At 39.3% G+C, this 25,769-nt stretch overlaps 1 protein-coding gene and 1 non-coding gene across 2 annotated transcripts; both read right to left on the bottom strand.

The window, feature by feature from the left end:
• Window positions 1-793: 793 nt before the first annotated feature.
• LOC148839184 (cytotoxic granule associated RNA binding protein TIA1) lies at window positions 794-15,117 on the bottom strand. Its single transcript, XM_088930345.1, has 12 exons — window positions 14,941-15,117; window positions 13,350-13,446; window positions 12,584-12,682; window positions 10,253-10,307; window positions 9,637-9,724; window positions 9,243-9,318; window positions 8,917-9,025; window positions 8,579-8,674; window positions 8,367-8,451; window positions 7,640-7,778; window positions 7,037-7,182; window positions 794-1,884 (listed from the first exon to the last, which is right to left on the bottom strand). Exons 1-12 carry the CDS (start codon window positions 14,967-14,969, stop codon window positions 1,761-1,763), a joined length of 1,143 nt encoding a protein of 380 aa, XP_088786471.1. The 5' UTR covers window positions 14,970-15,117; the 3' UTR covers window positions 794-1,760.
• Window positions 15,118-15,370: 253 nt separating this feature from the next.
• Window positions 15,371-15,441, bottom strand: trnag-ccc (transfer RNA glycine (anticodon CCC)). The gene has a single exon. It is a non-coding gene; the product is annotated as a tRNA-Gly (tRNA).
• Between the last annotated feature and the right edge of the window lie 10,328 nt (window positions 15,442-25,769).

Here is a 25,769-nt window from a genome sequence, read left to right as displayed (position 1 = left end):
AGGCTTCCGGTTGGCCAAACCGCTGTCACGTGACACGAAGCCCCAGCTTCCTAAGGATGCTGGGAACTGTAGTCCTGATCTGACTAGTACCTCCCCGCCGTACGTTAACCATGGTCTCTTACAACAGAACCGGAAACCGAGAAGTCTGCCACTATCTTCCTACAGGCTACTGGGATGCAGTCAGCATCACACTTTGAAAACATGCAGTTAACATTTGATTTCCTCAAAATAACCGTTTTAGGAAAATTAATGCCCACTCCCAGCCTAAAGCAAAAGCAACTAGGGTGCTGTTCTATGCTTTGACATTACATTTTGGCTACAATTCATCTTTTATTATATTATCCATCTAATGAAAGTTCTACTATGAAACTGGATCCTCCTGTAATCAGAATTTTATAATCAAGAACTACTTTTGTGATCTCGATAACATCTCAGGTTACACAATAATTGTCAAACATCATACGGAACTTCCTGTTCATTTGGCAGTTTATGGCTTATGAATGTGCTTGAGTGAGAAAACCACAATTACCCTCCTAGGCAGCACAGTCTCTCTAGGGGTGAAGGAGTAATCATGAAGTCTTGTGTAGCAGTATACATTATTCATCAAATTAAGCACGTGATAGAGCATAAGTTCCTAGATTTAGCCTCTGTATTTATTAGCTCTAGTAAGGGAAACTCGATTTCTCATTTGTTACTTGTGTCAAAGGTTGCAACATCCCATAATTTTTATCTAGTGTACATCACAGCCAAAGTAAGATGTGTAAATGATAGAAAAAGACCACACAGGTTATCACAGTGTATTTATATGCATTTGCATTTTAATGGGACATTAAAGCAAGAACACGTTATAGTAGCATATACATTAAAAAAAGGTTCTTTCAAAAGCATGTCTGAGAATGTCCTTAGGCACTGCCTACTCTTAGTGATAGCTGGTTTAAATAAAATAAATGGAAATAAGGCAAAGTAATGGGTCTTGTCCAAGTCTGGTATTATAACCTCAATTAATTAACAGTGCACCTTTCTGATCAATTTAGGTTTCATAAATCAAAATATCAATTTTATACACAGAAGTCTAATTAGTCTAATTCTGCACTGCATAGCAATGCATCAATTTAACCTAGATAGATCACAAACATGCACTATGAACAGATTCTCCTGGACCAGTGTTAACAGAGTTGCTTCCAACAGATTAAAAAAAAGTAATAACAGGTTTTACTTGATTTTATACACTTTCAAAACATTTGATCTGAATTAAATGTTTGGTTATTTACATACAACAGTTTTGTAATAGCCCTCCAATACAAAAGAAAAAGTGGAATGCAAAATTTAAAAATACCTATCATTTGTGTAAGTACATCAATTTTGTGAAAAAAAACAATAGTATTGTGCAATATTTTCTGCCTTTAAAACAAAAAAGTGGCAGTAATCCCTGCAATTTGTTTAGTTAAAAAAAAATGTACAACAGCTGACATCCAAGATTTTTCATAAAACAACTTCAAAACAATGTGTTAGGTCGTGAACATTTTACATGATTTTCATCCCATTCACCTGGGGCCTCCCCCTTCTTGGACAAAAATTACACCAATAACTAATGACAGTCCAAATGACAAGAAACCAAAAACGTCCTCATTATAAAATATCAATTTACTTTAATTCCCTGTAGAAAAAGGTCACATTTGTTTTCCTTTTTTAAACTGACAAAGGCATAGTCCTTTTAAACTTGTATTAATTTTGTATATGCGAGCCTCATCACGCCTTAATCACTGTGTTTGGTATCCCGCCGTGCCAAATCCTGCCTGGTTAGCTATCACACAGCCATTCAGTCCCTGTGTGGGCTCAACCCTGACGTTAGCACCCGTCCACGCAGCACTGGCCTGTGTTTGACTAGACAAAGAAAAAAAAACACCACCGTCAGGTTACTCAAGTCTGGAACTACTAACGAAAACAGCGGCCAGTCAATAAAACTGGTGTTATTACTAAACTCATTTGATTACGATTAAAATCGCCACCCCCACCCCCTTCACACTAGAATTACTATGAAACAAGTTTGGACCAGACCTACCACAAATGTAGGATGGGTCAATTTAAAACACCAATATTCTGGGTCTAAAAGAATGAAGGAGAAAGATTCGTACACAAAATGCTCCACCACAAGTAACTGGCATAAAGTTTAAAAAGATTTAGGAGCATCTCCATCATTTGCACTGCATTAGCAGTAGGTCAAAATATAAACTGACAGATCATGAACCAAAATGTGTGGGGTGAAGGAAAAAGCACTACCTAAAGCAAAAAAATATATATTTCTTGAACAAGCTGAATGCAGTGAGAGGTCCACAAAGTGGATTTTGCCATTCATTGTAATTTAAAGCATTGAAGCCATATAAAAAAAAGCATCACAGCCTTGCTAAAGACAGTTTAAATTTATGTTCACAGAAAATCAGCATATACACTGTGGAATATAAGCCTGGTCTTGCAGATGTATCACTCTAAGCAATGGGCATTTCATGCTATGTCAAAAACATTTATGCAGTGTTAAGAACACGTGCCTTGGACGAAAATGTTAAGTATTGTCTAATCCAAGTTCGGTATTTTCATCTACTTATTGGTTCTCATCAGTTGCTGGTAAAGACTGAAGTTTAAGATTTCTGTAATGTTCAGTCAAGTCCATTCTGGAGTTAACAGACTTTTGCTGTAGTCAAGTTCAGCCATATCACTGAAATAAATGCAAAACTCTAGGGACACCATATCACACAGAACATGCATTGTTTTTAAAAGAAGATATGACTCTTTCACAAGGTCACACTGAAACAATGACCTGGAACACGCACAACACATCCTGGAAGGTCTTAAAACTCCTGAAAATCCCCTAGTTTTTGTACCCTAAGTCCCCCCATGTACTGAGTTAGGTGCTCAAGTAAGATTACTAGTTATCTTAAAGAATAAGACCTTGAGACCTTCAAAGACCAGAGCTGTGCAAGTTGATCTTTGAATGGGACACACAAGTTACAGCACGTGGGTCTGTTCAAGTAATGTTAAACCAGTAACAGGACTGCCTACAGTTCAGCTCTTTAGCAGCCCAGTCCAAAGGTGAGAGCTTAGAGTGAAGACGTTGAGCCCTAGACATTATGGTTTTATAGCATACTTCCCCTAATCTTTTGATTGCTCCTGAAAAAAGTTATCTTCATGATGAATAAATCTGTCTTGTAAATGTGACTTGTTTGAGTATAGCAAAGATCACAGTAGCTCAGTCAATCCCCAGCAAAATTCAGAGGTAATAGTATTAATGTGAGCTAACTGGCGAGCACGGTTTTACATGTCAAAAAAACCTTTGGATGCTGAAATAAGGAGGAAAACTGTCATAGTTGTACTAATTTAATATTGATTGAATATTTACAAAAACAGGGCATGTTCCTAATAGTACAGGACTGATGGCTATATCTGCCTACAGTCAATATAGTATTGAAGATGCTCCTCCTGCTTTTAGGTTTCAAGACCACAAACATTTTGCTCAAGCAGAGCAATAACAGAAACAGCCACTTTACAAACCATTTATTACTGTATAGAACTTGCAGTCATCAGGTATTCAAAAGTGACCACTAGTAAGAAGCGTTACCATTTTTCATCTTTTCGGAAAAAGACAGCCAGGGGAAAGTAGTATTAGTATGGCAACCTTTTCTCTTTCCTGCAAGAGCACCACTGGCTTAAGTCTGATTTCACAAATATTTTAGTTCCAGAGGGTTCTCAGTTCCTACTGGGATACTATTAACATCGTTAATGGTTTGCATCTAAATATTATTGACTTGATTTTGGCTCGAGTCAAAGACCTTCGCACAGTACAACAGTTAACGTGAAATTGACTATATGTCAGTTCTATTCATTTCTCACGTACTTTCCACATCACCATTTAGAATAGTAAGCATTTTAAGACTTCAACAGTTTTCCCTCCAGCTATTGAAGAAAAAAAAATTATGGGGGCATTATATATGCAATCTGTTAAAGTTGATTCAGTTAAAAGATGTTAAAACCAATGCTAGAAATGCAATACAGTTCAGTTGGGTTTTATACATTTAAAGTTTTAAACAGCATAATGACCGTCTACCTAAAGCCAAAAGGACAGTTTAAAGCACATATGAATGCTGAATGTTAGGGTTACATGCATTTGAAATATTCAGACATGGACAAATTAATATAGTAGCCTTTTATTCCTTCCAGGAAAAAAATTGACACAAAACTGCTAAAAACTTGTGAAGTTACTTTCCATTTTTGCAGAGGATTGTAATAAAAATAACATTTGATTAAACACCAAACAAATGTCTGATCACTCTGACAGGGGAGGCACTGTCCATTTTCCCAATTACTGATTAACTGCAAAATCAGCATTTAATACAAAATTAGGCTGATATTTCTTGACATTGTCACAATAATAACAGATCCCACTTTTCCTATGATATGCATCTTATCACCCACAAAACTGATAAACTATCAGGCAGTACTAAAATGATTCACTTTCATCTGTATAAAAATAGTGGTGCATTAGCGTCCTATTTCTACATGCCAATCACCAGGGTATGCAGTAGAAGTAAGCACTGCAGGCAAATGTTTACTAAACCTTACAAGCACCAATGCCAATCCATATTAACATCAAGCACAATTCCACAATCTTGGAAAATTGGGTATGCAGGTCTCTCCACCATATGTCATTCATGTGCAGAATAACTTTGCTTTGTCATAAGTGGAAGCACTTTTAATAGCCTACATGCCTCCAGGACCAGTCTAGCTGGTTGGAAATCAGATGTTTTTAGCAATATCAAGGAACACTCTAGTGTGGCACTGATTTTTCAAACACCTATTCCGTGTCAGAGGGATATGATAAAAGAAGATGAAAACACACCTAAGACAGGCAGCCCCACAAGCCCATGACCCATCCAAGGAATTATTTCACTACATACCGGCTTCCACCTGCTACTGACAACTGTGTACAAGTACTGTGATCTCACCAACCTCACTCTTAAGGAAACCCAAAAGCCACATAAAAGTAGTTTGGGTACGAACAAGGTGTACTGCACTCTTGGTGATCAATACCCCAAATCAGATGCTCTCAAAATACTCAATTCAGCATTTAACCACCTACGTAAAATAGAAAAGAGACTACATCCAAAAATAAGTTCCCCGACAGCTCCCAGTGAAACTTACTGTTGGTAAATACAACTGGGTGCACTAACAAAACCACTTGAAATGGTCATCAGTAGCAGATGAAAATCAGACCAGTGAATCACTAAATACGGAATAACGTATGCCAAGCACCAACTTTTAAACCCTTCCAGCTAACATTCAAGCATCATGACACTATTCATTAACAGATCTGACCAGGTGCTGCTACACTTTAACTCAGAAATTGAGCAGGTTCTGAGGCCCATCTTCTTACCCATATCAATGTATGAACAGCCTACCTCAGATTTACCAAGGATAATAATCAAATAAGGCCTTGAAAGGCAGCTTTCAGATGGGGCAGGTCTATTCATTGCACTCTTTACTCCTGCAGTTCTTTAAAATGGCATGGCCAGTGTGATTAGGAGTCAAATTAGCCTTGTTACTTGAACACTAAAGATGTCATCACTAGTTTCGTTTTCTGTCCACCCCGTTTACATATAGTCTTTTTCGGTGACCGTCTCTGATGCTGATGTTGTAATGTCTGACAATTAAAAAGCAAGCCAAAGCAGGCCAGTTCTAGCCAAGGCCCTCTGGTTACTTAAAGTGTTGCATGAAAGTCAGAGGAAACTAATTGTGTCAAAATGAACAGGGCTGTCAAAATTCTATACAAAATTAATGACTGTTGATCAAAAGCATACTTAATTTAAATTTTTCTGGGGTAATATTTCTCAATTTTACATGGTCTTATGGAAAAGCATCATAATACACATTCAACATTGTGAACTTGATTTAAGGAAGCATTTACTCAATTCACCCTTCCCACAGAAGCAAGAAACTGTTGATCACACTGGGAAACAACATGCAACACATCTGGTGCTAAAAGGGATCCGGGTGCAAATGTTCAAGTTTGAGGTTTAAAAACACACTTTTCTGCAAATGTCACTGAAGAAATTTACATGCCTGACTGGTACATAAACCACATATGTCAGGCTACACAAATTTAGAGCACTGATATAGAAATACTATATTTTAAAAAGAAGAAAAGTTTTATACCAAAGATGAGAAACGAATGCAGGGTCACAGTTATCTTTGGGCTATGCTGAATATGCACAAAAAGAAAACTTAATTGTATTGCAGCATGTTTTTTCTGAAAAACATTGACCAAAGCAGCCCTAGCCCAGTAAACTGTACAATGTCTAAAACACATTATGACCAGTTTGAACAGGACAACAGACTACTAATGTACTAATTACAAATCCCCATCATACGGCCCAAACTCCCCCATAGAACACGATTAACAGCAATCCGTATATGATGTTCTGAAGTACATATGAGCAATACTGTTGATTACAAAACAATTCAAAATTCAGATGTTAACAGTTCATTTTAAAAAATGACACCATACACAATCAAGGAGGGAAAATTTTAAAAAGTTGGATGTCTGCTCATGTATCAAATGCAACATTTCAACTGTACCCAAAAGTGGGGCAGATCCACTTACAAACTGCATTGCACTTGTGTATGCTTAACACCAGGAAGGAGTGAGGCGAAGCCCACCCTCTAGTCCGAAAGTCATGTCTTTCAAGAGTATTAGATTGAAATGAACCTTTTCAGTTCATAGAGTTCAACTGTGTTGAGATGGGTAAGATGAGGAAAATGATCAGGTGCGTGCCTTGGAATGGGCAGTATACCTATTAATTCTGGGAAAAAAGCATGAACTAAAAAAAAGAAAAAAAGCTCAAAATACTTAGTAAATGCAGGTAACTCCCCAGACTTCCTCGACTTCTCATTGGAACTTGGGAAATCTTCAATTTGACAGAACGAAGAACGTGTCCTAGAATATCATCTTTAAACCAGCACGGTGGCAGACACTGCGCTTACTTACTTGAAGCCCTGCTGGTTCCATGCTTGCCCATAAACTCCATATGTAGGCACTTGCCAACCGTTGGGGACATACTGACCAATCTGCTGCGCATTGCCATACCACTGTCCCCATTGCCCATATGGCTGGGCAAAGCCTACTTTATTTTGCTGCAAAAGAAAGATTTGACATTCTTAATGTTCAAGGTCCTCTACTCCTACTCAGAGCTGCACTTCAAAAGATTTTTAAAATCTCGATACGGATACAGGTACCTCTGTATAAACAGAGTGCAGTGACGACAGGTTACCTACAATAAACAGTCTGTTGTAAACATTCACCCTGGTGCTTCAAAGGTAGTATAGGCATTTATGCAATATGCTCATTACAAATCCTGGGCTATGTTGCTTTTTTTCATTTTATACCCTACATTAGATGTTTGTAGAAATCACTTGTTACTGTACTGATGATGCAAGGAAGGAAGTTTTAAAATAAACATAAGGATAAAACAATTAACAGCCATCTGACTTCTAACAGAAAACTTGGAATTTTGCAGAAAATATGCCAGTCTGCAGCCTGTGCTCACAACAAAAACGATGATACATAAGAGAAAAGGTCTCCATTCCATACCTGGGGCACTTGTACCTGCTGCATGGGGTTCATCATGTCTGGAGTCTCCTTGCCCCAGTAACACTTGACCACATGCCCCTCTATTGAAGTCCCATTCACGGACACAATAGCATGAGCTGCTCCTTCATGGGAGTTAAATCTAGAACAAGTACAAGAAAAACAGAAAGACCTTCCTTTGAATTAAGTGTTAAAACTTTCATGAGAACCAATTTTAGGAAGAATTGTTGAAAAGGATTAGATAAATGGGCTTGCTTGGTCAGAATTTACATGACTGCCTTATATAATGGCCATCATGCAAATGTTTATTACATACAATATTTTTATATATACAGTTTTTTTAAATCAACAGTCAACACGTTACACTCTAATGTTCAACCTCTCTGTCTCTCTAGATTATATAATAAAAACAGTACATTTATTAAATATCTAGTTATCTGCTGATCCAAAATGACCAATTACCCAGTTACAGTAAAATGCAGCATTCAGTCAAATATCACCAAAATGATCTTTCCACATGTCCTGCATCACCCCTGTTTCAAAAGGAAGTACCAAATTTACAGTCTCTGGCTTCATTGGAACAAAGTGACAACTCCTTGAGAAGACTACAAACCTCTTTCAGAACTGTGAATGAACTAGTTTTAGTGTTGTGGGTGAACAAATGAATAGAAAAATCATATTTTAGACTGGACGCGCAGATACTTAATAGGGGTGCTTAAGCTCCACATACCTGATAAACGAATAACCTTTGTCAGGAAAAACTCGGATTTCCATGATCTGCCCAAAAGGGGAGAAGGTCTGTCTCATCAGTTGCTCTGAAAATAGGACAAAAGGTATTAGAAAAATAAAAACAATATGTAACTCCATACTTTGTGCAACCACTATTTACAAGGCCGTCCATCCAATGCCAGGATAGATCTGCCCTAGCAATAAAGCACTTACCCGTCAGCCCAGATGTCACTCCACCGCAGTAGACTGTGCAGTTGCTTGGACTAGACTGGTTCACTACCTCATCAAATGACAGATGTTTGGCATTTGCTGTTGAGGAAGAGTGAAGACACTTTTAGCATAAAACACATGGAATTCAATAGTGCACAGAAGGTTAAAAAAATTACTTGCTCAAGAACCCCCAAAAAGTTTAAAATCTTGAATTCAGTGTTCATTTAAATTCAAATGATTTTGCTACAGATGGGCTGTGTAGCAGGGGTGATGAAACGCTTACACAAATTGATGATGCATAAAAAGGGGCATACCCTTTTAACATTAGCAAGTCAACTTACTTTCATAGGTAGACTTGGGAGCAGGGGGCTTTCTTGTAGCCCAGTTTGTCCTGATCTGTCTCCCCCCAAGCCACTGTCCTCCCATTTGCTGAATGGCATTTTCTGCATCCTGTATTAACACAAAGTGTGCACATAAAACAAAACACATGTTGCATGAGTTCTTGAATATCAGATTTAAGCTGTCTGCAATTTAAGTCACTATTAAAATAATCATACCATGAGTGTCTACAATAAAGTTCAGTTTTACAAACAAAGCAGTGTGTCTGAATTAAATTCTCATGAACAGACGCGGAAGCCCGCTTGAAAAACAGGGGGAAAAAACTCACCCATTTGTTGAAGAAAGAGACAAATCCATAACCTTTTGATTTACCGGTAGCCATGTCTTTCACCACACGTGCATCACTGCAGACAAATAAAAACAATCAGTTGGACGGATCAAGATGTAAAACTTACATAAATTGTTTAACAAGCTCAAAGTAATTTACACCTTTTCAAACACTGAGTTAATGCGCTATTGAAAGTCAAACACTAGTGGCTCTAGACACCTAGCAGACACTAAGAAGACCACAAGTCTTTTTAACAGAATTCAGTAAGTTCACTAGCATACACCAATTTTTTTTTTTAATCAAGGAAAAAATTGTAAAGATGTTTATGAAGCACAGTTTCTGAATGGACGTATTCAGACTGTATGCATTCATAGCAAAAAGTGTAAGCACTTACGATATTCTTCCAAATGGTGCAAAGGCTGCTTTAATATCTTCTGTGGTGATTTCTGGGCTCAGGTCTCCAACAAAGACATGAAAATGATCTAAAAGAAATGGAACATACAGATTGAATTCATTTATGTAATGTTTGGAATATAATATTTAGGCTCTTCATCCAAGGACTTCAGAGCTAAAAATTAGTTATAAGGTGGTCTGTGGAAAGACCACAACAACCTCTCTCAAAAAAAGCGGTGAATATACCACATTAAAGTTAATTGAATTGAAGCAGCTCTTTCACTGTCTGTACAAATTCTTCATATAACAAAGGCTCCAAACAAAAGGAAACTTTTCAAGCTATTTAGCCTTTTTAGCAGTAGCCAACTAATCCTAGGATCTCTTTTAGCTGTTCCTAGAAAGAAGTCAGGATACAGCCATATCCAGACCTTTCCAAAACCCACAGGATGGCAGATGGTACACATTTCCACAAGACTTAGAGGACTACTGCCTTTGGTGACGCTTTCTGGCAATACATATCTTTCAACCTCACTACACTTTCAGCCAACTTTCTATACTACTACTACTCAAAAGATGTGGAAGGTCTCCCTGATGAGCATTATGATGAAAATACTTACTACTTGTGTCTTTCTTCTGGCTACTTGGTGTTGTGGCCCAGTTCACTTTAACCTCCTAGAAAAAAAAACAGCAACAATTTGCATATGTATTCAAATAAGCATGCATAGAACGGTTGTGGTAAAAAACTAAAATCCTATGTACAATGTGAGAATCTCTCAACATTTGCAGTGATGAGACAACCTGATCACAATCATATGAAATATTTGCATAATTTCTCTCTAGTTGTAATTTGGAATAATTTAGTAAGAGTAAAAAGGTCTAAATAACAAGGAACTTACAAACGAGTGAAAATATGAACTTGTTTAACTCCTCAATGGTCCTTCATTACCTGTTGAGGATAAAATATTTGAAACTGAATGTTTTTTTAAAGCTACAGCTTTTGCAAAAACATGAGGCATATGGGTGGCTATAGGGCAAGGCACTTGGGGACTACAGTGCAGTGACAGAAGGGAAGTACAAATCAAAGCACTTACTTTATAACCACCCTGTGTTAAGTCTAAAAATTATGAATATCATATCAAAAGTCATGGGACACCCCGAATGTTCCAAATTCTTTAAATTTTATCCTCATGACAAATTCATAAAACCATAGTTTTCCTTTTATCCGAAAGCATAACATTCAATTATTGCACTGCAAACTAACTGTTTACTGTTAATTGTGGTGCACTTGCATTAGAAATGAAGACACTGCAACGCCATAGTGTGAGGAAACACTGCTGCTACTGCTAGATTACATAGAGCACTAATAAGCCTTTTAAACAGATCTGCCTCAAAACAGACACTCAAGGCATCACAGGCACAGATGCATGCAGCAATACTGATGATAGGTTTCCTCTGTTGAATGCATTAAGACTTGTTCTTTAGTCAACATCCCCATCACTTGCATAAATATATTTGAGAAACAGAAGGAAAACAAATCTGAGATAATCCGAGAAACATCTGTCAAACTAGCAGTTCCATCTTCCCTGTATATTAATGACAAAATTACAGCTATGACCAAATGATTTGCATCGTCCTACCTTCAATGCGAAGGGTGATCTAAATCTTTTGGCCTTAGTTGTAGATTGTTAATGATCCACAAGACTTTAGATTTGCAAAAAAAAAACATTGTAAGCCTTCTCTTGTGTTCAAGGAAGATGTAAAATCTGTAAGCAGCCATCTACCAAAACTACTGGTGTCCCAAGACTTTTTATACAATCCTGTATAAGAAAACTGACAGGAAATATAGCACTTTTCCTGCTAAAGCTACAGGCATTTTAGTTAGTAGTATAAGGGAACATTTTTAAAAAAGTGAAGTACAGATACTAGGCATCCAGCCAGTGCAAACCAAAAACAGAGTGGCCTTCACTGTTGACGCAATTTCTCAGTCAAATTCCACACAGCACAACAACTATATTCTGTTACATCAATGTCTACATTTTACTTAGAAAAAACATTGCACCATTTCACAAAATGAGGATTTACAAACCAATACGATACATTTCTGATTCAAAATTAGATGTCACTTGTATACCAGAATTTAAATATTTTCAAGCTAAGTCTTTCCTTAAGCAAACTGTGTGAAAATGTTTCTGCAAAAATGAAGTTGTCCAAGCCAGTTTAATGCCATTGCCAATACAAAGTGGAAAAAGTCACTGAGCTTGAGAAAGTCACTAACACTTTCATAGATTGTACACTGTAACATGAGGCACTTGGTTCAGAGAGGAAATCGAACTATCACAGTTTACCCCTTTGCTGACAAACTGAACAGTGATCTTGACTTAACAGATTAACGTGTTGAATGTGATAAAAGTGAGCCAAATTGTTTCAGAAATGACTTACCTTGTTTAGAGACACCATTAAAACGCACATTTCAGTTTTAATTTGGAATCTGGATGTATTCAAACATTAGGGGCCAGCTATAAAAGTTGTCCTTATTTTAAAAAGCAACTCGTGGATCTTTAGAAACCGAGATCTTTCCTGAGACGTGTCATTCAAAACACTTACAAATGTGCAGATTTGTCAAATGTCTGTCTAAAATAACCTGAAATGAGGATCATTTTACTCCATGTTAAGAACTACTTTTCCAACTTGGCATTGCACAAAAATAAAAAATACATCTAGAACCTGCAACTTGCACAATACAAATTATCTGCTGCCAGTGTCAAGTCTTTTGACATTAGAGCCTTGTTAACAAAAAGACACCAGTGATTTGTGTGTAAAGCACAGTACGATGGCTAACAAGGTCTACAAAATAGCAGCTGAAAAAAAACTCATCCTCACACTGAACAGTAGTATTCACAGTTCCATCCCCACCCAGCCCAACTCACCCTGTAGATACGATAGCTTACCTTACCCATTATTTTACGTCCATTCATGGCAGCTAGGGCGGCAGCAGCATGCCGATGCTCATAAAACTCCACAAAGCAGTATGGGTCATTGCCGGCCGTCTGTAGATAGGAACATGTTGAGCACTTTTAGCAAATATGACATCACAGTATGGCCAAACTGGCTTACGTATGCATTGTTATACTGTTAGATTTTGAAACCCCTAGTAAGAGTTTTTCCATAGTCCTTTATTCACTGTACAGTCGTGTACAAGCAAGATACATATTCCAATCGAACACCTTTCACAGCCTGCTCATTAAGAGAAGCACCAAGTAATGAAGAGAATTGAGAAACCCATCCTTGCCTGATTAATAGATCACGAAACCAGGAAGGCAATTTGGTCCAAGAACACCACCTTGGCATGTCCGGACTATCCGAATACACTGCTGTGGGCAATCCGAACTCGGATGCACTATAAATCGGTCCTATTATAACACAAAAACCCATGGAGCCTGAAGGATAATAGACCGACTCACCAGGAACCGCATCACCCTGTGATGAAAGGTTATGTGCAACTAAGGACATGCCAGCTCACAACCACTGCATGCATTTACCACGAATTTGAAATGCGTACGAAACAAAAATGTGGCAACTGCACAAGTTTCAACTATACGTGTCAAAACGTGATATTCAACTGGGGCCAAGAAAAACAAGAACACGGATATGCCCGTTTCAGGGCAATCTGCCAACCTCACTTCGTTTCTTTTTCACCTGGAGATTGATACTTACATCAACAATCATCTTACAGCTTTTGCACGGTCCAATCTGACTGAAGAGCTGAAGGATAAGGGCTTCGGTCACATCCCGGGAAAGGTTCCCTACGTACCTGTAAAAAAAAAAAAAACCGACACACACAACACCGGGTGAATAACAGCGTATCAAAGCTCTCCTTCAGGAGAGTCCTTAAGCTGCCTGTCCTTAAAAACGGCAGAAGTACGAGGCCTTTGTATTTTTTTCCCCCACAGCCACTGTGAGGTAAAGCAGCTGCACACTGCACTGCGTGTGCAACAAAAGTTAAGAACAAGTTAATGAAAACGAGATGACGCAAGGAAAAGCTCGGCGTGGTGGCACATCCGTATTTTCCGCATTCCCTCCATACCTTCACTCGGCCCGAATCTGCGTCAGTCCTCTAGGTATCTTAATGGTGCAGACACTCGCAAATTAACAACCGGGGGGGGAGGAATTGAACACGTCTTCGTGGGCAAAACATTTACCGGATCGCGTTTGACTGCTATGTTCAGGGTACTCCTCGATCGACTGCATTGGTCGATTTCTGCCATCGGCTCAAGAGACGTTAATAAACATGGAGTAGCGATCGTTTCTCGTTTTTTAATATATATATATATCTCGTTTGAACGCAAATAAAACAAAGGAGCATAAATCACTCCATAGTTACACAATAACAAAGAAATGCCTGTAACTGCCACAAAAGACGGCAAGCGTGTTACGGCCAACGTATGAGCAACCATTTTGACTATAACGCAGCGCCAGCCTCGTAAACGCCGTTGCGCCAAAAATAAAGAACGATATAAAAAAAACTTAATCTCTAAACACACAGGACGTTGGCTGGCGACCGAAACAAAGAATAATTCAGCAAGGCGGGGGGAGGAGGGTGGGGGGTGGTAAGGCGCCACTGAACCCACCGCAAAACCGTTTTACCCTGGAGGGCCTGGAACTCAGTTACTCCTTAACTTCTAGAAACGATTAATATAAACTTGGCGGACAACTAAGACCACAAAACATCGATAGCTGGGAGCCGTCTTAAACTGTTCCCCGGGCAGCGCCGGACACCTTGGGGAAACGTAACCCAGTCCGACAGCTCAGCTGACACGAAACTAGGCCCTGTCCCCTCGTCAGCCCAGCACACCACCCCAAAACCCCGAACATTCATACCAAAAAATAAAGAAAAAGACAGCACTAAACTACCGAGGGTGGACAAATTTACATTCTTTGTTCCCCCCCCGACACGGTACTTTTATGTATAACTGTACAAGGGCCGCTAAAACAGGCACGTCATCACACAGAAAACCGGGTAACCGCAGCCAAGCTGTGAGCTTCGATCGCAGGCCCATTTCACTCGTCAGCACAACATAACGTGAAACACAGGCTGTCCGCGTCCCCCTTTCACCGCTAAAAGACACCGGTCGAAAGAAATATATCTGGAAAGACTCGGATCCTATCTCAGGCAGTTTCGGAGCGATTAATACAAGTGCGTACTCCCCACAGCGCCGAGAGAGTGCACGTTTGAATGAAGCACCGTCTGAACACGGACCAGCCAGAAATCGAAACAAAAAAAAAATCACAAAAAATATATACTCACAGAGTCTTGGGTTGCTCTTCGTCCATCATTTTCACAGAGGAAACGCTCGAACCCTGAGAGTGAACCCTTGTGGTTTTTTATTTTAATTTTCGACGGGGTTTTATTCGAGTAGGGCTTGAAGCACACAAACTCCCGTCGCCGCCTGCTCCTATTCTGAACAATAGAAAAGCAACACAAGATGGCGGCTGAGTCGGAGCGGATATAGCAGCCCGCATGCGCAGTAGGGTGCCGCGGTGGCTAGGAACAGTCAAAAGCGTTCGGCGCAGACGTCGGTTTCGGGACTGTAAGTTCCTAAAATGAAACCATTTGGTTTATCATGAGTTGTTGTGTTTCTCCCGTTTCCTCATTTATTACATAAACAAAAATAAATAATAAAATAATTACAAACGACGCTGATGTTAGAAAAAAAATATTTCCCCAGGAAAATATGTGCGCCGCCCGGGAATCGAACCCGGGTCGCAAGAATGGGAATCTTGCATGATACCACTACACCAGCGGCGCTTCTGATAATTCGCTACCATTTTGTTGCTGATAACAGAAGTAAGCCCCATGACGTCAGTTGTTTTGCTCGATTTTAAGCGCAGATTAGCTTTTTATGTAAGGCAATTTAGAATGCAACGCGGCACACGTTGCGAGATACATTTGCTGTTGTCTTACTTGCTACGTGTCTCTGAAATAACTACGTCCTTGTTCTAGATCATGGTGCTGCAGAGCCGCAGTCCATGCATTTTTTACAGGCAGCAATTAAGTAATTTGTCAAGGACTGTAGCAATTCAACTACGAGCAGTTAAGTAGGTAGTGTGTTCAGTTATTTAGAGATCGTTTGGAATACAAATCAGAATTTCCTTCAGCCCTCACGAACCAGTGTTCCCTCCATTGAAACACTATTGACTGATCAGTGGCTTAAACTAGTTCTTTCAAAAGCAGACGAGCTTGGGTGAAGCAGAAGACCAACTGGACGGGGGCTCTTCAGCATTGGGGCTCATGCAAAATCCCGGGGTTTTCGAAGTGTCGAGCTCTTAAAAAAGAAGTTTGGTATTAATTATTTTCTCAAAAGTACTATATCATTACGTACATTATGCGAGACACGGAATACACTGAAAATCATTAATCCTTATTTTCCATGTTAAAAAAAATAATCAGGTTGGAGTTTTAAACGCTGTCGTCTTTCCTATTACATTCGGATCAATACAATCTAACGTCTAGCAAATTCAGGATTTAAATTATGGGCTTAAAATTTATATTTGCATCTTTATATTGTGCTTTATTATAAGGTACAATTCTTTAAATTTACAGTGCTTGGAATCTGGCTTGTTAAGCGCATATTGTTGTGCGCCGTTGTCCGGTGGATTTTAAATTAATTTCAGACTGCAATACCTTTTCATAACACCAGATGGAAGTACAAACTCGCAGGTGTTGCGCTTCGAAAAGCTGCTTTTGAATGCTAGGACCATAAATCGAAACATTTATAGGTATTGTCAGCAGTTTTTTTTATATTAAGAGCATAGTTCAGTAAATGGCGTTAGTAAATTTAAAAAAAGGTTATGTAAACAGCATTTCGGTATACGTAAAAGCTAACTGAAACGATCAGTATTTACAAAGTTAATAAAACTTTCGGCGACAGCGAAAATGCGGTATAATTTACACTGATATCTGATTCTGAAATAATTGTGTCCGGAGTCTAGTGTAACTGACAATGACTTTTTCCAGACTAACTAGATTCATATAACCCCGTGTAACCCCGGCGTTCTGGCCAAGTTTCCCATTGGCCCTTTAAATCATGGCCTCCTAATAATAATAATAAAAATACAGTTATAGCGCTTTTCTGGACACTCCACTGATAACCCCCATCTCTGAACTGGCTTCATTACTCTGCTCGCCTCCACACTGAGAGCTGATGTGTGGTGAGCGTACTGGTACACTATGGCTGGTGGATGCTACACATTGGTGGTGGTGGAGGGGAGTCCCCATTACCTGTAAAGCAATTTGAGTGGAGTGTCCAGAAAAGCGCTATATAAGTGTATGCAAAAATTGTATTATTATATACTAAAATATATATCTGGATTGTAGATTCCAATTTCCAGCTTTAATCAACTCACGCTCGTTTTCAAGTTAATACATACCACAAATAACGTGATGAATAAATAACCGGGTGAACATTTAAATGAAGTCAAAACACAATATTTTGTCTATTAGCAGTTTGCTTACCTTATATTACTTATATTATACACCTATTTAATTACTGTATTTTGCGTGTATTCTTAGGATTTATTGTGCAAATGTTATCTTGTCTATAGCAAGTAGACAGTAGGTACAGTAGGTATTTTACATCTAACGTCAAAGGCTTATTTCAGCTAAAATTTAAAGTCAACCGGTGCGCTTTCCCAGAATCAACACTAGAGGGCACGGTTGGATACCACGTGGAAGTGCTTAAAATGAAAACAGGCGGCGATTTTTACACAAAGGGTGGTGGGAGTGTGGAACAAGCTACCCGGCCATGTTCTTGTAGTTGATACCCTGGCTTCATTTTTAAAAAAAAAACATATGGTTATTATCCTCAGATCAATTAGCTACTAACAACAAAAGTGCTTCATGGACCAAATGGTCTCTTCTCATTTTTGTATGTTCTTAAAATAATAATTGAATGAGCAATGCAAAATGATAACCAATTTATTTACTTTCTGTGTATTCTAAAAAATACCCAGATCTGCAGCTTCCAAAGTTATGACTGAAAGGGAATGACCAGTTTAAGAATTACAGTACACTGTGATTCAGAATCTTGAAGCTATTGAAGAGTCTGTATGTAGAGGTTGCACCTTGCCTCTGAGCTGTCAGGAGCTCAGTGCAGTGCTGTAACAGGGCCTGCAGTAACGCAGGGCGTCTTGCTATCTGTGCCTGACAGAATCACACCCCTCTGAGCTCCCTCCTCAGTTATCCTGACAGCAGAAAGACAGAGTGAGCCACAGTGCCATGAATAAAACATAAAGCACAATGAATTCCTCTAACGCAGCCCCACAAAAGAAAGAAATGAAACGTCCCAGAACTCAGAGCACAGTCGACTTCCAGCTGGAGAACATTGGCCTGTGTACATTTCAAAGACACTTTGGAATCTTTACTGACAGATTTCAGGATTGCAGAGGTCTGTAGTGGCTTAAGAAACAACTGATTTTCGGGGAGCCCAGCAGCACAAATGCATTCGAATCTTATCAGCTATAATAAGTTGTTTGACACTAAATATGAGATGTTACAAAGCAAATCATGACCACAGACACATTTTACAAGTTTAATTGAATTTGATGTGAAACCATTTTGAACAGGATGAATGTTGTCCCTTGAAGATCCCCTTTAGTTTTGGTGAGAGCTGTGAGACCCCGACATATAGCACAGGACCTAAAAGTAATTGTTATAGAGCAACAGATTCTCCCAGTCTTGCCATTATGATTTGTAGCTTCTAAATACAAAGCACTTCTTTTTCTTTTTTTCTTTTTCTACAGACTATGTAAAGTAGTACAAAGAAAGACTTACTGTGTATCAAACCAATTTAAAAAACTCTTTGCTTGCAATTGTAATTGTTATGTCTCACTTTCGATCGACTGTGAACGGATTGTTCCCTAAAAGCCAGTAAGACAGAAAACAAAGCAGAAAGAACAATGCTGTAAAGCACACACAAATATTGGAACACGTGCATTACAAACCTGAAAGGCTTAAACAAACTGAGCTGTAGTTTGTTAAATAGATAGTCATTGGTATTTCAAATTTGTCTTAAGTGATACCAGAGCTGATTTAATACAAATAAATACAAAGGGAAAAAAAAACCTTTGAGGCAATGGTTTTCTTTTGTTTCCCTCATTGTCTAATTGGTCTAATCACAATCTGAGAATTTTTAGGCTTTGTGGGCAAAAAAGGCTTTAATATTCAGTGAGTTGGATGGATCCACCCTTTTAGTATATGTTTTAGCTGAACACAGAGAGTTACAGTCAGTATTAATGAAGTCTGGTATTCCTGAGGTAACTGAAACTTGGGGATACAGCACAGTCTGTGTACTGACTGGCGATCTACCACATGTTGGACCAACACTGGCCCATAACACTGTGGCTCACAGACAACTGCAGGGCCTGAGCAATGAGATATCTGCAATGCAGGAGTCTATATATAGCAGGAGGTGAGAGCGGCAGAGAGGCAGGGAGGGGAAGGGGAAGACTGAGAGAAAAGCAGAGAGAGAAAGAGACACATCACCAAGCCTTTGTCCAACATGTTTCTTAGCATAACACCCCCAGCACTCTTCCTGTCATTCCATACCATTCTATTATAGCATACTTTCACAGTGACGCCGTTACTGCCAACATCTCCTGTAGAGCACAGCCATCAGTGAATTCCCACATATGGACCACTAAGACAGACGTGCACATGGGAATACCAGAAATCTGGGATTGAAGCAGAAAGCAGTAAAATAGTTGGAGACAGACCGATGAGAATTTGGAAATACGCATTGGTGAAGACAAGAAACTGCATTGCAGTTGCTAAGATGAGATACACCAACCCTAATTGCTGCATATTCAAGGGACACAGAAAAACAGAACTCACAACATTTATACATTCATTCATTCCATTTGCCTTCTGCTTGAAGCTTTGGGTGGGGCAGGGGAGGTAAGAGAGTATGAGAGAACTAGGGTGAAAGGTGGAGAAAAGAGCTCTAAGCACTCCTCCACAAGTCTGAGTCCCCACAGGAGAAGTCTCCACTGATCAGCTCTTGCTGTGTCCTTAATTTTCCAAATGAAATGCAATCACAGTCACGTGACACTTTAGTATCACTTCATTAGCCCTGCAAATGTGGTATTCATCTTTGAAGCTGGTTTGCATGTATCAGAGACGTTCAAATGTTATCTCTATTACATATTTAGTGTTTATCATTATTTATCATTACACTATGCTGGGGCATTAGGACCCACATAGAACGCAGGGTGAGCGCCCCCTACTGGTCCCACTAAGACCTCTCCCCTAGCTGCTGTAAAGACTCAGTTGTGGCTTTCCTTGGGTGGAGGGAGTTGAATCCTGGGGGGAAAAGATCTATTCTTCAATTCTGGAAAGAACAGTTGAACAGTAGCAACAAAAAAGTCAAACTAAATAGACATGGGCTGTAAGGAAAGGGACACGTGTTTCAGAGTTCATCTCTGCCAGTCTTCTTCTTCTTCTATTTCACAGCCTTAGTCCCAGACTGTCCTGGGGTCAGCTGCTTTGGTTGCTCTTCTCCACTTGTCTCTGTCGAGCACATCTTCCTCACTCACTTCACATACCTCCATATCTTTTCTCACACAATCTATCCATCTCTTTCTAGGCCTGCCTCTTCCCCTGTTACCTTCCACCTCAAATTCCATTACCCTCTTTGTTACTTCCTCAACGTCCCTCCTCATGATATGTCCATACCACCGTAACCTCGCCTCTCGCATCTTCTCCACCACATCCACCACCCTACATCGTCTACGGATTTCTTCATTTCTGATCTTATCCTTCATTGAAATCTGCAGAATCATCTCTGCCAGTGTTTTAAGATTTACTGAGATGTATTTTTGCTTGGTTGGCGGGGCGTGGAGACAACCTTGGCACAGTTCAGGCTCGGCTCTGGGGGGGGAGAAGAGATCACTCAGCAGGTTCTCTGTTCAGGAAAGCCATGCTTAACTGAGCACCGAGCAGCAGTCCCCCGAGACACACGCTAATAAAACAATAAATCCATACCTGGCCACAACAGCCAGTCTCCCTTGCTGAGCATCTTCACTACCTGATAATTAAATTCCCTTTAAAAATGCATTAATAACCTTAGACAGGCACTAAGGTCATCTTTACTTTAACCCTCTCCATGGTACTGTAGCTCTTAATGGGTAGGTTTGCAAACTTAAAGCTTTTAAGTGCTGTTTGTTTTTTATATATAAAAGACAGGAACAGAAAAAAAATCAAAACTGGTTTGTTAAAATCACTCCAGGTTACTCCCCCACTTTTTAAAAAGAAAAGGCTCTGTACCTGTCACCGATTCAAGAAATCCAAGTTTGAATACTTGAGACCACATTTCCCAAAGCTGAGCTCTTCAAAGATATTTCTGTTAGATAATTACGCTTGCTGAGTCATTGAAATAGTTCAAACAGAGTTCAGGCAGACTGATGAACAGACCGATGGGCATAAACATGTAAGAAGGCTAAGAGGAGGGAGGTTACACTTTTTAAAGAAGAAAATAACCTGTTGTTTCAGTCAATTAATTTATCCAATACTTTGTATGAGTTTATTGATAAAGTAGTTCTCATCTAGCAAGAATGACAGTTTCCTTTTGTTTAGAATTCTTTTCAAGCAGGCCATTAAATGTGAAAGAGAAAAGTCAAACAAATAAATCTTCTGGCGGTCTTTTGGATTTACATTCAATTTACCATAGACTTATTATTTTTCTTTTTTCCGACCTCCGGTGTCTAACAGTTCACCTCAATTTTCATGTTATTTTGTTTTTTAAAAGAAAATATCTATTCCACATGTCTCAGGCTCAACTCCATGAACGAAAGTATCAAATCTCAAAGTGTGTAGTGTTTGTGACTAACTGAGAAAATGACTGATATAACAGGGAAATTTTAGTACTTTGAGGACTGTTCTTAATATCCATTTAAGAAAAAAGTAATTGTATGTCTGCAGGCTGTTTTCAATGAACATTACTTACTTTTTTATTGAAAGAAGTAGTATTTATTTTCAATTTATTGCATAAATATATGTATACTATATGTACTGTTGCAGAAAGATTACCATTGCTGTCTCCAAGCACCGGGGCCCTGGGTTCAATTAGGGTGCTATCTGAATGGAGTTTCTTCCAACAGTCCTTAATTGGCTTAATTAACAGTAAGTACTGTAATTGGCTCCAGGGAACATTGGCCCTGCTGTGAATGTGTATCTGCCTGCGCTGCGATGGGCTGGTATCCTGTCCGGGGTGCCACTCTGCCTTGTGCGATAGGCTCCAGGTCCCCCAGGACCCTGAATTGGAAGAAGTGATTAGAAAATGGATGGATGAAAGGATGGATATTTCTACGGGAGAGGGACCTTTGGAAGTTCGTGTTTCCCACATGTGCAGGATTTTCTTCTGCAGTTTGCTTGAGAACACCACTGCAGAAAGGTGATGTTTAACGAATCTGCTAAGAAGTGCAGCTTACCTGCATGCATGCTGTTGCCAACATCTTCCACCCACTGCTAAAATTCTTAAACTGCTTTTCAGCAAATATTTGATTGGCTTTAGAACGTCCAAAATGCAGGTTTTTATTTTTTTTATTTATTTTTTTATTTTCAACCGCAGGCAAACTGCCCTCTCCTTAGCAAATGAATTAGCATGCCAGTTTACCCACAGCTTGCCCTTGGTTCAAACAATGTGCAAACAACGTATTCAATGTATTGCTTGCTCACAGCATTTCAAAACCATCTGTCTAATGTGCACCTCAAGCCGCAGCACTGTTGATGTAACAAGACTCACTTTTGCACTTTCAATAAAGAAAAGAAAAGGGTTCTGTTTCAATAATTCTCCTTGACAGTGCAAACTCATGATCCAGTGCTTAGAACTACGGGTCAAGCACAGTGGGACAGCAGTGTGAAGATTAAAAACCTGCAAGGGGAACAAGCAAGTTGCTGCACTGAACCATTTCAGGGTTTATGAGCTGCAGACTCCTGCATAACATATGGTGCAGGATATTACACTCCGGCTACTGTACTTCATTGTGATTAAATTGGGTTGGAATTAAATGTCATTTCTTCTGCTTCATCAGTACAATTTGTACAGGATCTTTCAGCTCATAAATTTTAATGGAGCAATGTAGTCTGTGACTATTTCCCCAGGGACGCATGCACACTGAAAACTCATTGGTATAGAGGCAATAAAAAAGGCAAAGTGCAGTATTGGGTTGTTAAATGGTTTTATTTGGCATTGGGAAGAATGTGCCACTGCAGTGTGTGAGAAGTCAATGCAGCGGTTTTGCAGCACATACATTGTCACAGTTGTTGAGCAAGTGAAGTTTGTACAATTCTATTCCAGTGCTTCTGGATACACAGTAAGTGATATTTTATTTAAGGCAATTCATTAATTTGACAGTCAACAAGCAAACCAGTCTTATCCATCTATATCAAGCTCAAAGTGTGAGGCCATGCAACATGATTTATTGACTGATTAGTTGAATTATATGGATGTAAACCATTTTCTCTTTAAATACGAAAAGCTGCCCCATCTTCTTCAGATATCAATTCCCCCTCCTCCCCAACATTTTAATTTTCCTCCAGTACCATTTACTGTAACAAAACCCATGAAACTCGAATATGCCATTTACCTTTTCCTACATTACCTATTAAGCATTCATTAAAACAATCGTATTTCTATCATCATTTCCTAGTTCTACACTACCCTGAACTGCACTGATCACATAAGAATTTATACAAAGCCTTGTATTAAATCCAGTGTATTGATTTCTGTAGTATAATGCACAAATTATGACAAAACCACCAGGACAATTTTCTCCAAGTGTTGGAGAAAAGACAGTTTGGGAGAATGAAAAGGCTAAGAGGGTGAAAAAAAACTTCTAAAATAAAATGTTTCTTGTTTTGTTCATATTTATTACGCAACATAACGATTTAAGGCAGGTGTCTGCAGTAAATGCAAAGTGCTTTCCGTGTCACCCACAGATGCTGAGACCGAGACAGCCTTTGTGCAGCTGACAGGGATCTGTCTACAAATGCCTTAACCCCTTCACTTCCACCACCTGCCGGAGAAGAAAACAACCTCTCATTGAACGTCTTCATCACTGCAGGCGTGAAAAACTAAAAATGGCATCATGTCAATTTTAAGGAAACATATGCATTAGCAATCATAAGCAGCAGCACCCTGTATCTTACATCTGATTGAACACCTTAATGAACAAGCACTGAACAACTGAAATAAGTGGTTGCTTAATGAACAACCATTACCATAAAAGCTACCTTTGTTTCAGACTCAAGGTGCCAATACCGGTAATCTGTAATGATACGTATGTATTTCAATTTTCAACACCATCTGTCATGCATGGCGATAGCTCGAATTTTTTTTCAGGATGCCACCAAAATACATGGTATGTGCTCAACAATACCAATTACCAACAAGGTTCAGAGTATTAGTACAATCTAATATACCAAGATCAAATGCTGTGTTTGTTCGGTTATGGGTCTGACTGCTTAGGAAGACACTACACATCTAAAAGTAACAGTATTTGGGCAATAAAACTGACCTCTTCATTTCAACATCCTCATACAATGCAACTACAGTATCTGAACTATAGACCAAGGTGCTCAACCTTGCAATCACCACTCGGTTAAGACTTGAAACACCTGTTGTCACCAGGTTGAGTTCTGGCTCAGTTAATCCAATGATGGTCAACTGTGGTGCTTCAAGATGTACTGTAGATATTTTCACGTCAAATGATTCCTAAACTTCATTGAACAAATCACCTGCTTCAGGGGTCAACAATGAAATTGGTCCAAGGGTGCAGAAAGCAATGATTTGATGACCCAAAAACTCTAACTGACTTGTGGCTTTCTTGGGTGAGGATTGGCCAGCCTTGATTTAAAGTCTCATATGTGTAATCAGCAATGTATCTTTAATGTCAGATCTCCCTCAGTTCTCAAATGCTGAACTGTGCCATTTTGGGACCTAAAAGATCAGGTTCACCTATTGGATTATGGACACTGGAGTTAAAAACCCTTGAAGTAAAAGGTGTGGGGCACCAGACCAGAATAAAGTAAAAAATATCTTTCTCATCATTTACCATACAGCTCCATTAGGCATGTTAAAATAAACACCGCCATAATCAGCAGAAGCATCCTGTATTGTCACAATACATCTGAGCCTTTGGAATACAAACCTATTTGCCTGTGACAGGTGACCATATAACAGGCCCTGCATGCGCACAGGGCCAGACTATCTGATGTTATGTCTTTGATTTTGTCAGGAGGGCTCCTTTGAGTGTTACCTTTGTGTCACAGCTGCTCGTTTTAACATGGTAGGGCTCTGTAAGGTTATGGTTCACTTGAAGCACTTGCTGAGCTTCCAATCATACTACTGTGTCACTGGCTCCAGAAGTCTAGAGCACCTCTACCGTCTTCACAAGCACATTTCCAAGCATCAAGGGACCTTCAGCTACTGCAGATGGAAACAGCAATCAAATCTCGTGTCTTTTGCCCTCGCAGTAAAAGAAACAAAAAAATGAATTTGTCAGACTTAACACTTTCATGCTCAAGATGCTGGCTACATCTCTCTTAGCATGCTTGTGTGTTTGTGCCGATGACATTTTCAAGTTCAGTACTAGTCATAGCTACACGTTAGCTAATGTTTCCCTTACTGAGTTGGTCACTAACGTTTCTCAGGTGATATTAACCATCAAACACTAACTCACCCAGAGACATAAGAATGAAAGCAAAGGGCTGACAACAATGGGAATAGCCAGCTGCCTCTTCGGATACATACAGCCAACTTGCATTATTACATTCGGTGCTGTGCTGAAGAAGTGAGAATCAGACAGAGTTTAAGGTAAAGAGAAGTGAACAGATACAATTCTCTGGGGACTGTAACGGCACTGAAGCCAAAAATGAGATTTGATGGACCCTATGCGAAAAAGCTAGTGATCTCACGCGTTGAGTGAGAGAGGGAGAAAAAAGAGGTACAGACAAAAAGCCAGGTGTACTTAGCCAAATCGAGGGATCAAGAATCGTAGTCTTATGTTCAGTCACAGGTCAGGAAGCCAGAGGATCAGAAGTTTAATGAGTTTCTCAAAAAGCGAGAGGCAGGTGAAACC

This window comes from Atractosteus spatula, chromosome 2, assembly GCF_055471065.1.
Source record: "Atractosteus spatula isolate fAtrSpa1 chromosome 2, fAtrSpa1.hap1, whole genome shotgun sequence".
Classification (NCBI taxonomy): domain Eukaryota; kingdom Metazoa; phylum Chordata; class Actinopteri; order Semionotiformes; family Lepisosteidae; genus Atractosteus; species Atractosteus spatula.
The sequence above is the reverse complement of the archived record's forward strand: the minus strand, read 5'-3'. Positions and strand labels throughout refer to the sequence as shown.